Source organism: Elephas maximus, chromosome 3, assembly GCF_024166365.1.
Source record: "Elephas maximus indicus isolate mEleMax1 chromosome 3, mEleMax1 primary haplotype, whole genome shotgun sequence".
Taxonomy (NCBI): domain Eukaryota; kingdom Metazoa; phylum Chordata; class Mammalia; order Proboscidea; family Elephantidae; genus Elephas; species Elephas maximus.
Window position 1 is genome coordinate 166959348 of NC_064821.1, and position 16673 is coordinate 166976020.

At 36.9% G+C, this 16673-nt stretch overlaps 1 protein-coding gene across 1 annotated transcript in view; it reads left to right on the forward strand.

Moving 5' to 3' along the window:
- The window catches only part of RSBN1 (round spermatid basic protein 1), a 53081-nt gene extending 36408 nt beyond the window's left edge, over nt 1–16673 (forward strand). Inside the window, exons 5-7 of the mRNA XM_049880041.1 lie at nt 9983–10150; nt 11217–11325; nt 12131–16673. Of these exons, the coding sequence (XP_049735998.1) occupies nt 9983–10150; nt 11217–11325; nt 12131–12601 (748 nt within the window). The 3' untranslated portion in view covers nt 12602–16673. The remainder of the gene's footprint in view (nt 1–9982; nt 10151–11216; nt 11326–12130) is intronic.

Genomic DNA, 16673 nt, shown 5'->3' on the forward strand with positions numbered 1-16673 from the left:
AAAACCATTTTTAAAAAAAATTTTTATTGGGCTTAAAGTGAGAGTTTACAAACCAAGTCAGTCTCTCATACAAAAACTTATATACGCCTTGCTATATATTCCTAGGTGCTTTCCCTTTAATGAGACAGCACACTCCTTCCCTCTATTCTCTATTTTCATGTCCATTTGGCCAGCTTCTGCACCCCTCTGCCCTCTTATCTCTTCTCCAGACAGGAGCTGCCCATATAGTCTCATGTGTCTACATGATCCAAGGAGCTCACTCTATACCAATGTCATTTTCTGTCCCATAGTCCAGCCCAGTCCCTGTCTGAAGAGTTGGCTTTGGGAATCGTTCCTGTCTTGGGCTCACAGAAGGTCTGGGGACCATGACCTCTGGGGTCCTTCTAGTCTCAGTCAGACTATTAACTCTGATCCTTTTACAAGAATTTGGGGTCTGCATCCCACTGCTCTCCTGCTCCCTTGAGGGTTTTCTGTTGTGTTGCCTGTCAGGGCAGTCATCAGTTGTAGCTGGGCACCATCTAGTTCTTCTGGTCTCAGGATGATGTAGTTTCTGGTTCATGTGGCCCTTTCTGTCTCTTGGGCTCATAATTACCTTGTGTCTTTGGTGTTCTTCATTCTCCTTTGCTCCAGGTGGGTTGAAAACAATTGATGCATCTTAGATGGCTGTTTGCTAGCATTTAAGACCCCAGATGCCACTCTCCAAAGTGGGATGTAGAGTGTTTTCTTAATAGATTTTATTATGCCAATTGACTTAGATGTCCCCTGAAACCATGGTCCCCAAACCCCTGGCCCTGCTATGCTAGCCTTTAGAGTGTTCAGTTTATTGGTGAAACTTCTTTGCTTTTGGTTAGTCAAGTTGTGCTGACCTCTCCTGTATTGTGTGTTATCTTTCCCTTCACCTAAAATAGTTCTTGTCTATTGTCTAATTAGTGAAAACTCCTCTCCCTCCCTCCTTCCTAAGTAACCATCAAAGAATATTCTCTGTTTAAACTATTTTTTGAGTTCTTATAATAGTGGTCTCATACAATATTTGTTCTTTTGCTGCTGACTAATTTCACTCATCATAATGCCTTCCAGATTGCTCCATGTTATGAAATGTTTCATGGATTCATCATTGTTCTTTATCGATGTGTAGTATTCCATTATGTGAATATACCATAATTTATTTACCCATTCATCCATTGATGGGCACCTTGGTTGCGTCCATCTTTTTGCTATTGTAAACAATGCTGCAGTGAACATGAGTGTGCATATATCTGTTCGTGTAAAGGCTCTTATTTCTCTAGGATATATTCCAAGGAGTGGGATTGCTTGATCGTATGGTAGTTCTATTTCTAGCTTTTTAAGGAAGTGCCAAATCAATTTTGAAAGTGGTTGTACTATTTTACATTCCCACCAGCAGTGTGTAAGTATTCCAGTCTATCTACAACCTCTCCAACATTTATTATTTTGTGTTTTTTGGATTAATGCCAGCCTTGTTGGGGTGAGATAGAATCTCCTTGCAGTTTTGATTTGCATTTCTTTAATGGCTAGTGATGTGAGCATTTCCTCTTGTATCTGTTAGCTACCTGAATGTCTTTAGTGAAGTGCCTGTTCATATTCTTTGCCCATTTTTTAATTGGGTTATTTGTCTTTTTGTATTTGAGTTTTTGCAGTATCATATAGATTTTAGAGATCAGGTGCTGATGGGAAATGTCATGGCTAAAACCTTTTTCCCAGTCTGTAGGTTATCTTTTTACCCTTTTGTTGAAGTCTTTGGATGAGCATAGGTGTTTTATTTTTAGCAGCTCCCAGTTATCTAGTTTCTCTTCTGCATTGCTAATAATGTTTTGTATACTGTTTATGCCATGTATTAGGGCTCTTAGCATTGTCCTTAGTTTTTCTTCCATGATCTTTATTGTTTTAGATTTTATATTTAGGTCTTTGATCCATTTTGAGTTAGTTTTTGTGCATGGTGTGAGGTATGGGTGTTGTTTCACTTTTTTGCAGATGGATATCCAGTTATGCCAGCACCATTTGTTAAAGAGACTGTCTTTTCCCATTTAGCTGACTTTGGGCCTTTGTCAAATATCAGCTGCTCATGTGTGGATGGATTTATGTCTGGATTCTCAATTCTGTTCCATTGGTCTCTGTGTCTGTTGTTGTACCAGTACAGGCTGTTTTGACTGCGGTGGCAGTGTAATAGGTACTAAAATCAGGTAGAGTGAGGCCTCCCACTTTGTTCGTCTTTTTCAGTACTGCTTTGCTTATCCAGGGCCTCTTTCCCTTCCATATAAAGTTGATTTGTTTCTCCATCTTATAAAAAAAAGCCATTGGAATTTGGATCGTAATTGCATTGTATCTATAGATAGCTTTTGTAGAATAGACATTTTTACAATGTTAAGTCTTCCTATCCATGAGCAAGGTATGTTTTTTCACTTAGGTAGGTCTCTTTTGGTCTCTTGCAGTAGTGTCTTGTAGTTTTCTTTGTATAGGTCTTTTACATCTCTGGTAAGATTTATTCCTAAGTATTTTATCTTCTTGGGGCTACTGTAAATGGTACTGATTTGGTGATTTTTTCTTCGGTGTTCTTTTTGTTGGTGTAGAGGAGTCCAACTGATTTTTCTGTGTTTATCTTGTATCCTGATACTCTGCTGAACTCTTCAATTAGTTTCAGTAGTTTTTTTAAAGGATTCTTTAGGGTTTTCCATAAGGTCATGTCATCTGCAAATAGAGATACTGTTACTTTTTTCTTAACCAATCTGGATGCCCTTTATTTCTTTACCTAGCCTAATTGCTCTGTCCAGGACATCCAGCACAATGTTGAATAAGAGTGGTGATAAAGGGCAGCCTTATCTGGTTCCCATTCTCAAGGGAAATGCTTTCAGACTCTCTCCATTCACAATGATGTTAGCTTTTGGCTTTTTATAAATGCCCTTTATTATGTTGAGGAATTTTCCTTCTATTCCTGTCTTGCTGAGAGTTTTCATCATGAATGGGTGTTGGACTTTGTCACATGCCTTTTCTGCATAGATTGATAAAATCATGTGATTCTTGTCTTTTGTTTTATTTATATGATGGATTATATTAATTGTTTTTCTAATGTTGGAGCCTCCCTGCATACCTGATATGAATCCCACTTGGTCATGGTGCATCATTTCTTTGATATGTTGTTGGATTCTATTGCCTAGAATTTTGTTGAGGATTTTGCATCTAAGTTCATGAGAGATATAGGTCTGTAATTTTCTTTTTTTGTGGTGTCTTTACCTGGTGTTGGCATCAGGGATATGCTGGCTTCATAGAATGAGTTTGGGAGTATTCCATCCTTTTCTATGCTCTGAAATACCTTTAGTAGTAGTGGTGTTACCTCTTCTCTGAAAGTTTTGGAGTCTGCTAAGGCTTGCTTTATGACCTAATACGTGGTCTATTCTAGAGAATCTTCCATGTGCATTGGAAAAGAAAGTATACTTGCCTGCTTTTGGGTGGAGTGTTCTGTGTATGTCTTTGAGGCCAGGTTGTTTGATTGTGGCATTTAGCTCTTCCGTGTCTTTATTGAGCTTCTTTCTGGATGTCCTGCCCTTCACTGAAAGTGGTGTGTTTAAGTCTCCTACTATAATTTTGGAGCCATCTTATTTTTCAGTGCTGTTAGAGTTTGTTTTATTTATCTTGCAGCCCTGTCATTGGGTGCATAAATATTTAATATGGTTATATCCTCCTGGTATATTGTCCCTTTAATCATTATATAGTATCCTTCCTTGTCCTTTGTGGTGGATTTAACTTTAAAGTCTATTTTGTTGGAAATTAATACTGCCACTCCTGCTCTTTTTTGATTGTTGTTTGCTTGATATATTTTTTTCCATCCTTTGAGTTTTAGTTTGTTTGTGTCGCTCAGTCTAAGGTGTGTCTCTTGTAGGCAGCATATAGATGGATCATGTTTTTTTTATCCAGACTGCCACTCTGTGTCTTTCTATTGGTGCATTTAGTCCATTTACATTCAGCGTGATTATGGATAGGTATGAGTTTAGTGCTGTCATTTTGATGTCTTTTTTGTGCATTGTTTACAGTTTCTTTTTCCCACTTAATTTTTTGTGCTGAGTAGCTTATCTTTATATATTGTCTTTTCTTCTTATTCATTGTAGTTGATTTAGTTTCTGCTGAGTCTCTATTTTTTTCTTGTATTTTATTTTGATGAGGAGGATTGTTAGTCTCCTTTGTGGTTACCTTAATATTTACCCCTATTTTTCTAAGTTTAAACCTAAATTTTATTTCTGTATATTGTCCTCCTTTCCTCTCCATATGAAAGATCTATGACTACATTTCTTAGTCCCTCTTTAGTGTTTTAACGTTGTCTTGTTTTATGTAATGACATTGCTGTTTCCCTGTTTTGAACATTTTTAAAATCTTTTTGTAATTTCCTGTCTGGGTTGACATCTGATTGCCCTGTGCAGTGTTCTAGTCTTGGGCTGCTCTCTGATATTGATTTTCTAACCAGAGAACTCCCTTCAGTATTTCTTGTAGTTTTGGTTTGGTTTTTATGAATTTCCTAAACTTCTCTTCATCTGGAAATGTCATAATTTCGCCTTTATATTTGAGAGACAGTTTTTGTGGATATATGATTATTGTCCAGCAGTTTTTTCCTTCAGTGCTTTGTAAAAGTCATCCCACTGCCTTCTTGCTTTCATGGTTTCTGCTGAGTAGTCTGAGTTTATTCTTACTGACTGTCCCTTGTAGGTGAGTTTTCATTTATCCCTAGCTGCTCTTAAAATTCTCTCTTTATCTTTGGTTTTGGGAAGTTTGATCATAATATGTCTTGGTGACTTTTTTTTAAGGTCTACCTTATGTGGAGTTCAATGAGTGTCTTGGATAGATACCTTCTCATCTTTCATGATATCAGGGAGGTTTTCTGCCAACAAATTTTCAGCAATTCTCTCTGTATTTTCTGTTATCCCTCCCTGTTCTGGTACTCCAATCACTTGTATGTTATTTCTCTTGAGAAAGTCCCATATGATTCTTAGGGTTTCTTCCCTTTTTTTTTTTTAAATTCTTTTATCTTATTTTTCTTCAAGTATATTGGTAGCAAGTGCTTTATCTTCAGTCTCACAAATTCTTCCTTCCACTTACTCAGTTCTGTTCCTCTTTCTTTTGAATTGTCTAATTCTGTAATTTTATTGTTAATCTTCTGATTTTCTGATTGCTGTCTCTATGGATTCTTGCAGCTTATTAAATTTTTCATTATTTTCTTGAATAACGTTTTTAGTTTCTTCAGCTACTTTATCTGTGTGCTCCTAAGCTTGTTCTCAGTATTGCCTGATCTCGCTTCTGATGTCTTGAAGAGTTCTGTATATTAATCTTTTGTATTCTGCATCTGGTAATTCCAGGAAGGCACCTTCATCCAGAAGATCCCTTCTTTGTTTTGAGAGCTTGTTGAAGTGATCATGGTCTGCTGCCTTATGTGATTTGATATTGACTGTTGTCTCCAAGCCATCTATACATTATTGTATTGGTTTATTTTATGTTTGCTTACTGTATCCTAGCTTCTTGCTTTGTTTTGTTTTGATATGCGCAGATAGGTTGCTCGAGTGAGCTAGCCTGATTATTTTCACTTTTGGAGCTCTCACGTCCTGTCCCCAGACGGCTAGAGGTGTTAGCAGGTATATGAGCCTAGGAGTCCATTCACTTTTCTTGTATGGATTCAGTTCAGGTGTCTAGGTTGCTGGTCATTGAGTGTGTGGTACAGGCTCTGCGCTACAGTCTTAGAGGGACGGGGTGATTGGTGTAGGTAGCGGTATCTGGTTGCAGTAAGGGGTCACGCTCTGAACAAGGCAGGGGGCTGACAACTGTCCATCAAGTGTCTGTGTGGAAAGCGCATTCCTGTTCTCTAGAGTTCACGGGTGGGTGGGTTCTGCAGACAGACCTTGGGCACCCAGTGCTTTTGGTGGTAAGGAGTAGGAGGTACCAGTTATCCTTGGACCCCTGTCGGGTGTTTGGGTGACCTGAGTGGAGCCACCAGTCCTTAGGCCCCTGATGTGGGTAGGTGAGGACCCTGTTTAATAGGCAAAGCGGTGTCAAACATCAAACACTGCATAGTTGAAACAGTTGCATTCCGCCAACAAGGGCCTATTCTCCTGAAATAGGCCTGCACAGGTCTATGCAGGGGGTAAAGGTATTCAAAGTCCATGGACCATTTATGCCTGGATAGGAGCCGCTTCTGTCCTGAGCTCCCTAGGTTAGTGGAGCTGACAGATACTCTTTTCCCCCAATTGTGAATTTATTCCTTCTTCAGAGCTGGGAGAATGGCTCAGGTCACGCAGCAGGACCTATCTCAGGCCCAGGGAAATCGACAGCCACTGAAGCCGGCTTGGGGTTGGGGGGCGTGGTAAAATATACACAAGTACTTAGCTTTTGCTGAGAGCGCCATTATTCTCTGGTTCCGGAGATGTGAGTAGACTGAGTGGCTGGATGTTTTTCTTTGAGGAAACTGCGGCCAAATGCTACCACCAGCCTGCTGCAGCCTCTCCCGTGTATTGTGCCTTACTGAGGCTTCCGGGCAATTCAGGTCCGACAATTCCTCTCTGCTTCTGAACCGTCTCTCCCGCCCCCTGCCGCTCAGTCCATTTTCTGACTTTGCCTTTGATGTTCAGGGCTTCTAGCTTGTCATAAATGTAATCTTTTCAGTTGTTTTTTTTTGGTTCTTTGTTGTAAGAGGGTTCAGCAGAAGCATCTGACTACTTTGCCAACTTGGCCCTGCCCCTCTACCATTTGTTTTTGATGCCATTTTTCTTAAAATGATAGTGTATTGATTTCTTGTATGTTAAATGGGGATTTTTTCCACCTGTTCCTCAAATAATTAAATAACCTCTTTGTTACCTTAGTAACATTAAATAATATATCTTAAATCTCTTTCTTGTTTTATTGACTGTAGAAAGTATTTTGTTTTATCTCCCCAGTTTGTAAGATAAAGAAATGGTACCCCTTCGTTGCCGCCTTCATCCTGTCTTCTTGCTGTCAGCTGTAATTTTACGTCATTGAGGTTAATTCATAATCTGTTTTAAAACCATAATTTAAGTCTTAACGTGCTTTGTCAATAGGTGGATTCTAAAACACAAAAGTCAGTAAATGGCATAACATGATTAGGTAAGTTTACTACAGACCCAAACCCAACTAGTAGAGTAAAAATTTCTATTATAAGTTTCCAGCGTTATGTTGCCATTCAGAAGAAAACTATGCAAAAGGTTCTTTCCTATATTTCATGTAGATACTAAAGAAAATCATCCCACATTTTAGTTTGTTTGATATTTGGATTACGTTTTTTGTTTTTAAAATTGTTTTCCCTACAGTTTCTGATCACCCTTTTTTGAGGGGGACATAAACTTGACTGTATTGCTAACGTCTTCATCTTCATGTTTCTCTTTATTGTTTAACATCCATTGTTTCTCATCCGTTTGACCATAGCTTTCTTACATGGCCACTTTTTTTTTTTTCCTTTGAGGATGTTGATAGTTACATTTTTTCCTTTGTACTCTGTGCTATTATTCCATCCTCAGGTCTTCTTAGACTTTCACAGTTATCAACCTGGAACTTGCCATTTAATGCTTTTCTGCTAATGGAAGTTGTGGCCTTCCTGGGTTTATTTCCCTCTTTTGCTTGAGCATGTAAGAAAAGGGAGGTATTCTGGATTATTTTATGTCTGAAAAATTCTTTTCCTGTCGTTATACATGATTGATAAAGAGCCCTGCTTCTGTAAGCACTACAGCCAAGAAAATCCTATGAGGCAATTCTTCTTTGTCCCATGGGGTTACAATGAGTCAGAATTGACTCGGTGGCACCCAACAACACAGTAACATGCATGATTGATAAGTTTAGCTGAGTCTAGAGGTTGTATTTTCCCTCAGAGTTTTTGGCATTTGGCAGTGTCTTTTGGCATCTAATACTGTTTGTGAGAATCTTAATGCCAGTGTAACTTTTGTTCTTTTGTAGGTGACCTATTTTTTTTTCCTCTCTGAAAGCTTATGGCATCTTCTGTTTATCATTGGTATTCTGAAATCTCACAATAATGTGTCTGGGTTTGGGTCTTTCATTCTTATTTTTTAAATTATTCTCTTTGGTGTCTGGTAGGCCTTTAAATTTACAGATTCATATCTACTTTCATTTATGGAAAATTTTCATGTTTAATTGCTTTGATAATTTCTTCTCCATTTTCTCTGTTATCTCTGAAACTACTGTTGGTTGAATAAAAGATGTCCTAGTTTGATTATTCTCATATTTCCTGTTACTTATCTTTTTTTTTTTGATTCTAGAACGTTTGCATGACTTTTGTGTTCTAAACTTTCTGTTGAATATTTTAATTTCAGCATTGTTTATTTTGGTCTTTCTCGGTCAGACTGTTAAAGGCTTTCTTCAAATATCTGGTGATTCTCAGTTGCCCCGTCATCCTTAGTAGTAAAGCATTGGACTTACTGGGAGTTCTTTTCATATGTGGGTGATGCTTGTCAACAGTAGGTTTCACTTTAGAGTTGACAGGCATAGAGCTGGGGATCAAGGGACATGCCCAGGTGCCAGAGGATTACACTAGTTTGGTTCTTTATGGCAGGTTCAGTTTGTTTACAGAAGAACATACTGTTTTTTTTGGCTGAAGTTTATTAATTAGGATGCTTTCAGCTATAAGCAGCAAAAATTTTGACTCATAAATGGATTCATACAATAAAATGTTTATTATCTTATATATCAAGAAGCCCAGAGTAGGTTGGTTCCAGGTACCATTTGGTCAGAGGCTTAATGATGCCATCAAGGAATTAGGTCCTTTCCTTCTTTCCTTGTTCTTTTTGCGTAGGCTTTGTACTCCCTGGCTCCCAGTTCTAAGCATCATATCTGGATCTGGCTGTATCTAGTAGAAGAAGAAGCTATCTTTTCTTTCTTAGGAGCTAGGAAACTTCCCAGAAGTCTCCTCAGCAGATTTCTTCTCTCATTATCATCCAGAATTAGGTCCTCAATCAGTTACTGGAAAGGAGAATTAGGTCACATATAGAGTAGAAGTAGATCCTAATCAAAATCAGGGTTCTGTCAGGGAAGTAAAGGGGAGGGATGGATGCTGGGAGACACCCCACTATCTACCCCATGGGGGTAAATGCCTAACAGTTCATGGTTCTACCTGCATGTGTGGAAGGTGACTCATTCATTTGCAGAATTTTACATTAATTCCCTTTTTTTCAGCCTCACTTCATTTCTCTCCATGCTGACTGGAGTAAGTTTTAGGCTTGTCCAGAGTCTATTGGGCAGGGCTGCTGCTTTTTGCCTGCAGTTCCTCTCATGTATTGTAGGCCTGTGCCTTTCTTTGCTCAATTTTATTACTTCAAGACACTTGTAATTATTTCTAATCATCCAGAAATTTGTTGATATTGCGCATTCACCAGCTTATTTCCTATTACCTTTGTTGTTGCTTATTCATTCTTTTACTATCATCTTTAAATTTTTTAAAATAAATTTTTTAGCAAATAGTAGAATAATATAATAATCTCCTATAGTCATCACCCAATATCAGCTCATGACTAATTTTGTTTTTTCTCTACCCCCATCCATCTCCCCATTCACTGCCCCTCACTCCTACCATATTAGTTTGAAGCCTTTCACTTTCATTTTAATGTGGAAGAGGAAATCATATGGGTGCTGAGTTTGCCATGTTGAGCCAGAGGCCTAGGAGGATGTTTTGAGAGCTAGAAATGAGGTTGCCTGAGAGTAAAGAAACACATTGCCTTAAACTTTGTATTGTATTTTCTCTTGCTGGACAACTAATTTTTATATTCAAACAATGCATTTGAATCTTATCAAAGATATAGTTTTCTATTTATGGCCTATAGGGAGAGGAAGGTCATCATATTAAGAGGTACAACATAGTGTATTAAATGCTAATGATCAAAATCATTGAACCTGTTTCAGCAATTATTAATACTTTTTTTTAATTGTCTCTTTATTCCTTGCTTTTGCTTCACAACCAAATGAACTCTAGATCAATGAATGAAATTAAAAATCTCCAGTACCTACCTCGGACCAGTGAACCCCGTGAAGTCCTCTTTGAAGATAGGACAAGAGCTCATGCTGATCATGTAGGTCAGGGGTTTGACTGGCAGAGTACGGCTGCTGTTGGGGTTTTGAAAGCTGTACAGTTTGGTGAATGGTAAGTTAATAGGATTCAACTGCAAGATTGGCTAACATTGTCTAAGAAAATGTGGACTTTATTAAAAAAATTAGGGCTCAGTTTTAACAAAGTTCAGGACATAGAGCTAGCTTAACTTAAAAACTGTATTTTTCTTTGTTTTTCATATTTGTGACTCTTCAGGGCCCTCTCAGTATATTATTAATTTACACACTATATAAAATAATACATATTATAATTTATATTACTTATATATGCTTTGGAAACCCTGGTGGCATAGTGGTTAAATGCTATGGCTGCTACACAAAAGGTCAGCAGTTCAAATCCACCAGGCGCTCGCTCCTTGGAAACTCTATGGGGCAGTTCTGCTCTGTCCAATAGGGTCGCTAGAAGTTGAAATTTACTTGACAGCATTTTTTTTTTTAATATATGCTTTATATAGTCAATATTACTTTTTTACATATATAGTTCAGCCATGGCTTGATAGTAAATATTTTAACTTAAAGATTATTCAGTTTTTTTCTCTATTTTGAAAACTAGACAACAATACAAAACCCGTTGCTATTGATTCTGACTCATAGTGACCCTGTAGAACAGAGTAGAACTACCCCATGGGGTTTCCGAGGAGTGGCTGATGGATTTGAATTGCTGACCTTTAGTTAGCAGCCAAGCTCTTAACCACTGTGCACTTGAAAACTGGAACGTGTGATATTTATGGGGCTGAGGTGTGCTCTCTCCATTGCATTCCCTCTCGATGACATCATTGGGTGGTGTGGAGATGGTGGGGCAAGGTGGTAGGAGGGCTGCAAGCACAACTAATTTAGAATAAAACTTTATTTTTAGTGATGGTTTGGAATTTTGCTACAACTAATCTGATGTTCATAGTTTTTTTTTTTTTTTTTAACAGATTTATTGGTGTGTTTGTTAATTTCTTTTTAAGTTGATTAAAGAAGCAAATACATACTTAGTCCTTAGGAACTATTTTCCTGTTCCTGTGCTGGTAGTAGCATTTCTAGGACAGTAAAACTGTATCATCATTTTCCATTTTGAGATGTTTGTTCCTAAAACTTAATTTTGTTAATTTTAGGAGTGACCAACCTCGCATAACCAAAGACGTGATTTGTTTTCATGCTGAGGATTTTACTGATGTTGTACAGAGACTTCAGTTAGACCTTCATGAACCTCCAGTTTCCCAGGTAATAACTACTGATTTTTTATTACCATTTGAATGAGATATTGAAAATAAATATCTATACCCATTTTATTTTGTATTTCTCTTATAGGTGGATAGGTAAGCTGTGTGTGGGTTGGGGGGAAAATGGGTGTCAAAAATTGTTTAAAGCAGAGCTTCCCAAGCAAAATGCTTGAGGTCCCTTCAATCTCTGAGATGCCAGGTGTTCCTGGGATGATTACAGGACCTAGGCTGGTCAGTTCAGACCTTGGACGGTCCATTGGACTGTGTGCCCTTGCCTGCCGAAGGTCAAAGGACACTGAGGGAAAAGATAAAATACTGCCATATGCATGGCAAAGAATAGTGATATTTAGCTATGCTTTTAAATACTTATTTAAATGATCCCCTGGGCCATTCTGACTTTAACTGCATTTTGTTACTAGAACCAAAAAACCAATCAAACCAAACTCGTTGCCATTGAGTTGATTCTGACTCATAGCGACCCTATAGGACAGAGTAGAACTGCTGCATAGGGTTTCTAAGCAGTGGCTGGCGGATTTGAACTGCTGACCTTTTTTGGTTAGCAGCCAAGCTCTTAACCAGTGTGCCACCAGGGCTCCTTGTTACTAGAGAGGTCGTAAAATATGATGGAAAATGTTTCCCAAATGTTACAGGAAATGTTAGAAAGCTGTGTTCCACTGAGTATTACTTAACTTTATTTTGATTGTTATTATAACATACTTTGGCCCCATTGTTTTCCTGTGCTAATTATAATAGTTGACTAAATTATGACATATTTAAGTACTATGCAACTTTTTTCCTCTCTTTAGTGTGTGCAGTGGGTGGATGAAGCTAAACTAAACCAAATGAGGCGGGAAGGCATTCGTTATGCTAGAATTCAGCTATGCGACAATGATATCTACTTCATCCCCAGAAATGTCATTCATCAGTTCAAAACAGTGTCAGCAGTGTGCAGTTTAGCCTGGCATATAAGGCTTAAACAGTACCACCCTGTTGTGGAAGCCACTCAAAACACAGAAAGCACTTCTAACATGGACTGTGCTTTAACTGGAAAGCGAGAATTAGAAGTTGACTCCCAGTGTATGAGGTTAAAAACTGAATCTGAAGAAACATGCACGGAGATGCAGCTTTTGACAGCATCATCATCCTGCCCATCTTCATCAGAACTTAGTCTACCCCAAGATCAGATGACTCAGCCTATTCCAGCTTTGAAGGTGGAAAGTAGACTGGAATCTGACCAGCAACATAATCTGCAGGAACATTCAAGCACTCCTGTGTGATATGTACATATTCAAACACATTTTTTAACTTTTTTAAATTTTGATGTGAAGTTATAGTTTTATAACTGGCTTAAGTTAAGTTTTATTGGAGAAATCTTGCCTATAATTCTATAAAGAGAAATGACATTCCACAAATGTCAAGCATATCTTTTTTACACAGATTATGCAAAGTTAAGAGTTGTATCTTATCCCGTTAGTACAGTATGTAATAGTGGGTCTGCTGCTACTTTCTGTTTTAAGGTGTGAGGTAACAATTCAATCTCTTCTTCAAATCAAAATGAGAATTCTCTGGAATAACAGATTCTTATTTGGTAAGTTATTTACTTCCCTTGATTTTATCTTGCCTGACTCTTGCCATATTTGCTGCTTTTCTGATGGAAGATCAGATCTATGGATTTGTACTGTGTCTTTATGGCACAGGTTCAATTTCTGCAGTAAGAATGGCATAGGTTGCAACTGCAGAGTCCTGCATCTTATACACGGCAAGTAAGTTATTTAGTTATAACCACAAAGAACAAGTAGTTTCTAAGGAAAATTCAGTGACTCTCTGGTTTCTTAACAAAAGAGAAAGCACAGCACTTTCTGATCCAAACTGTCTTTTTTTTTTTTTGATATCTGTTATTTAAAGCCCAGTGGATATTTCAATTAAAAAATCTAAAGATGAATAGTCCTTGGTCATTCGTTATCCATGGTTCATTATAACTATAGAAGACATTTTGAGTAAAAGAGATAATGCTGACATGATACTCTATTGCGCTGCTTCCTAGCATCCTCACATTTTGTGTGGGCTCTTTTGCTTCCTAAACTGATCAAGAGTATCAAACTTAAAGAATGATATCAGTTTTTCATGAGACTGCCATATTCTGAGCATCAAACTTTGGTAAAAGTGTTCTTGTCATCTGGCATCAACCTCTTCATGATAAAAATCTATTATTGATACACTTTAATTCATAATTTTTAACTGGTGAATACCTGGGTTTATTCACTATTACTGTGTTGCTACTTTCTAATAAGGATTATGGCACTAGACTTAATCCTAGAGTTTTAGGTAGCCTAGTGCTTAGTGCCTGAGTATTTAAATTTTTCTTTTTTTCAAAAAGGCACTGTTTATAGCTAGTGTGGTCTTAACTTTCTATTATTTTAGAATGTCAGTGTGACATTTCACTTTCTCTTAGTTAATAATACAGTAGGCCTTTTGTTTATTAAAGGAAGAGTATTCCCCACACCTAAGACCAGATTCTTGTTATCTACCTGGTTATAGTGCAATTTGGAGATTTTTTTGTTTTCCTGGAGGGTGAGATTAGGAACATTTACATCAACATAGGCAAAAAAAAAAAAAAAGGATGCTGCTTTATTATGTCTGTCACCATGAAAACTTAGCTGCATCTTTTGAAATATCAAATATGAATTTTCTCTAAAAGATTCTGAAATAGGTTAAATCTTATATAAATATTACTTTGTGCAATATTGTTGTGTAGTTAAATGCATATTAGCAAAGTATAGAGGTCACTGTGTAAACCGATAGAAAAGTAACCATCAGCAAATACTGCAGTGATTAGTTAGAATCTGTATTATTCCTTATATATATGTATATGTATGTATTCTTTGTTACAAAGGATGAAGACAAATAGAGAAACGCATTTCAATGTAAACCATTTATGAATTGGAAGTGATGTTGGTTTTAGTTATCTTTGTAAATAAGGTAATTAGAATGGTATGAAAGGTAATGTGGTTATTGCAGGGGTGTTTTTAAATCTTGGGTATAAATTCTAGGGTAAAGTCTAGTTTATCAAGACTAGTTTTTAAGGGACCTGCCTTTGAGGGTATTTTTTTGTTTTTGTTATTTTTTGGGGGAAGGGATTAATCACAAAGTGTGTGGTTTGGGTTATTTCTTGTTTTTGTTTTTCTGTCCAGAAGAATTTCATAGAGCTTTACCAGGCTGTACAAAGTAAAATTCTTCTCAGGCAACGTTTGCTTTTTAAAATAATCATGAAGAGCAAGGTTGTTAAGCAAAAACTTTTTTATTTTTATTGTCTTCCAAGATCCAATTCCCCCATCTCCCACTAACCATCCAGCAGATGCCATCTGTCATCTAAGCTGGTCATCGCTAATAAACAAGGAGACTGTCTCCTGCCAGCCAGCACTGTGTATAATCACTCAGGAGCCAGCGGATCTGCAAAGACCTTACAATCAAATGCTAATCCCCATTTTCCTTTATGAAACATTCTACCCTCACCTCCAATGTAAACACATTAAAGGAGTAGAAAATGTTTAAAATCATGTACTAATAAATTCATTGTATGTTAGAATTGCAATAGAATGGAGAGAGAAACATTTAGCTAGTAATGTATCTGGAAACACTGAATGTCCTATGTGAGTATTAGATTTTAATAGCATGCATTAAGGACTGGTGAATATAAAAGTGGCAGTTTTGAGTTTCTTACTGCTTTCAAAGTGTATCCTAATTTAGTGATACAAATGATTGCAACTTTTCTAAATCATTAAATTATTTGGTTTGGTGGAATGAGGCATGGAGCAATCTGGCATCTTCTGATTTGTAGTGATAACAGTGAAGTTGTAACTGAAATTTAAGCTGATCTTCCCTTTTGGTATAGTATGCCAGCTCTTTCAGATTACTTGCAGAATGTGGCTATAAGTTTTAGTATTTTGTGGAGCAGAGGGATATTTTAAAAACGTGCTTATGGAAAGGACCCAATAAATGAATATTCCTAACTAAGTAAGTAGAATGATTTCATGGTATCCATTAAAAAAAGTCTTCCCCCCAGCCCAGAAGTCATTCTGTAATTACCAAGATATGCTAAGAGTTGGATTATGATTCACAGCTATCCCAAATTCATAAAGCAATAATAATAAAAACTTGCATATTAGTTCTCCCTCCAAAGTTTTAACTCTTTAAATATGAACTCCTAGGCATGACTGTACTTTTAATTTGCTTATTCATAACTTAGAATTTAACTGGTACTTTATTTTAAAGACTTTTGAAAAGTGCCCTTTCCTCTTAGAGACAGTTGGAACATCAGTGGACTAATATTACAACCACTTGTAGGGGAAAAAGGAGCTTACTAAATAAAATTCTTTACTAAACCTTAGGAAAAGATGTCTTGCCTCAGTCTTAATAGGCATAAAGTTCACACTAACAATCCCTGGGGAAACATGCTTATTGCCTTTCCCTATATAAATATTCTGTCTAGAATGCAAACTAATGTAGGAACAGGACTCCCAAATCCAAGAAGACTCTTGGTGAATATATTCTTGATCGTTAATACTAGCCCATAATAGTTCCATCTGTGTTTGCCATTAAAAATTTAATTTGCATTTATACCTTTAGGATAATTGAGTCTATTTTATCAATGCTACAGGTTTCAAAAAAAAAAAAAAAAAAACCTTTCACTAGCACATGTCAGAAGTTCACATTTTTGCTAAGTTTTATTTTTTTAAAAACAGGCTGTATTTATTGGTCATGCAGTAGATAGAGGAAATGCACAAGACACATTTTTTTTCTTTAGCACCTAAGGGACCTATCCGCATCCTGAAAGTTTGTTGCTTTAAAAGCAAGTATCTCTCCATAAATATTATGGCCTTCCATTTTCTTCATACATTTTTTTAGGATCCACTTGTGCATGTAGTTGAGGAGACCACTGTCTCTTAATATAGCACTTTCAATTCTCTCTAAAGAAATACTTCTGTATACTTCTATCACATGTTGTAAATTTTCATGTAATAGTGTTTTCTGTGACTAAACTCCATTTTGATTGGCAGCTAAGACTTTTTTTTCCTGTGGCTTTAATTTATCTAAGAGGTCTTTGCATATAGATGAAATGTATAATTTGCCTGGTGGACTATTTGCGTTGTGTGGCCTTAGTTTGTTTATTGACATTAACAAGTGTTTTAAAAAAGTTTTTAATGAATAGTCTTAAATCTAAATTTGTGTGAATAATCTTTTAACACAGTGCTTTTTTTTTTGTAGCTGTCTAAGTGTGTTAAATTGTTAAGCTATTTCTTTGTAAAATAGGACAATGGAATGCATAGAGGTTTTTTTTTTCTTTCCTGT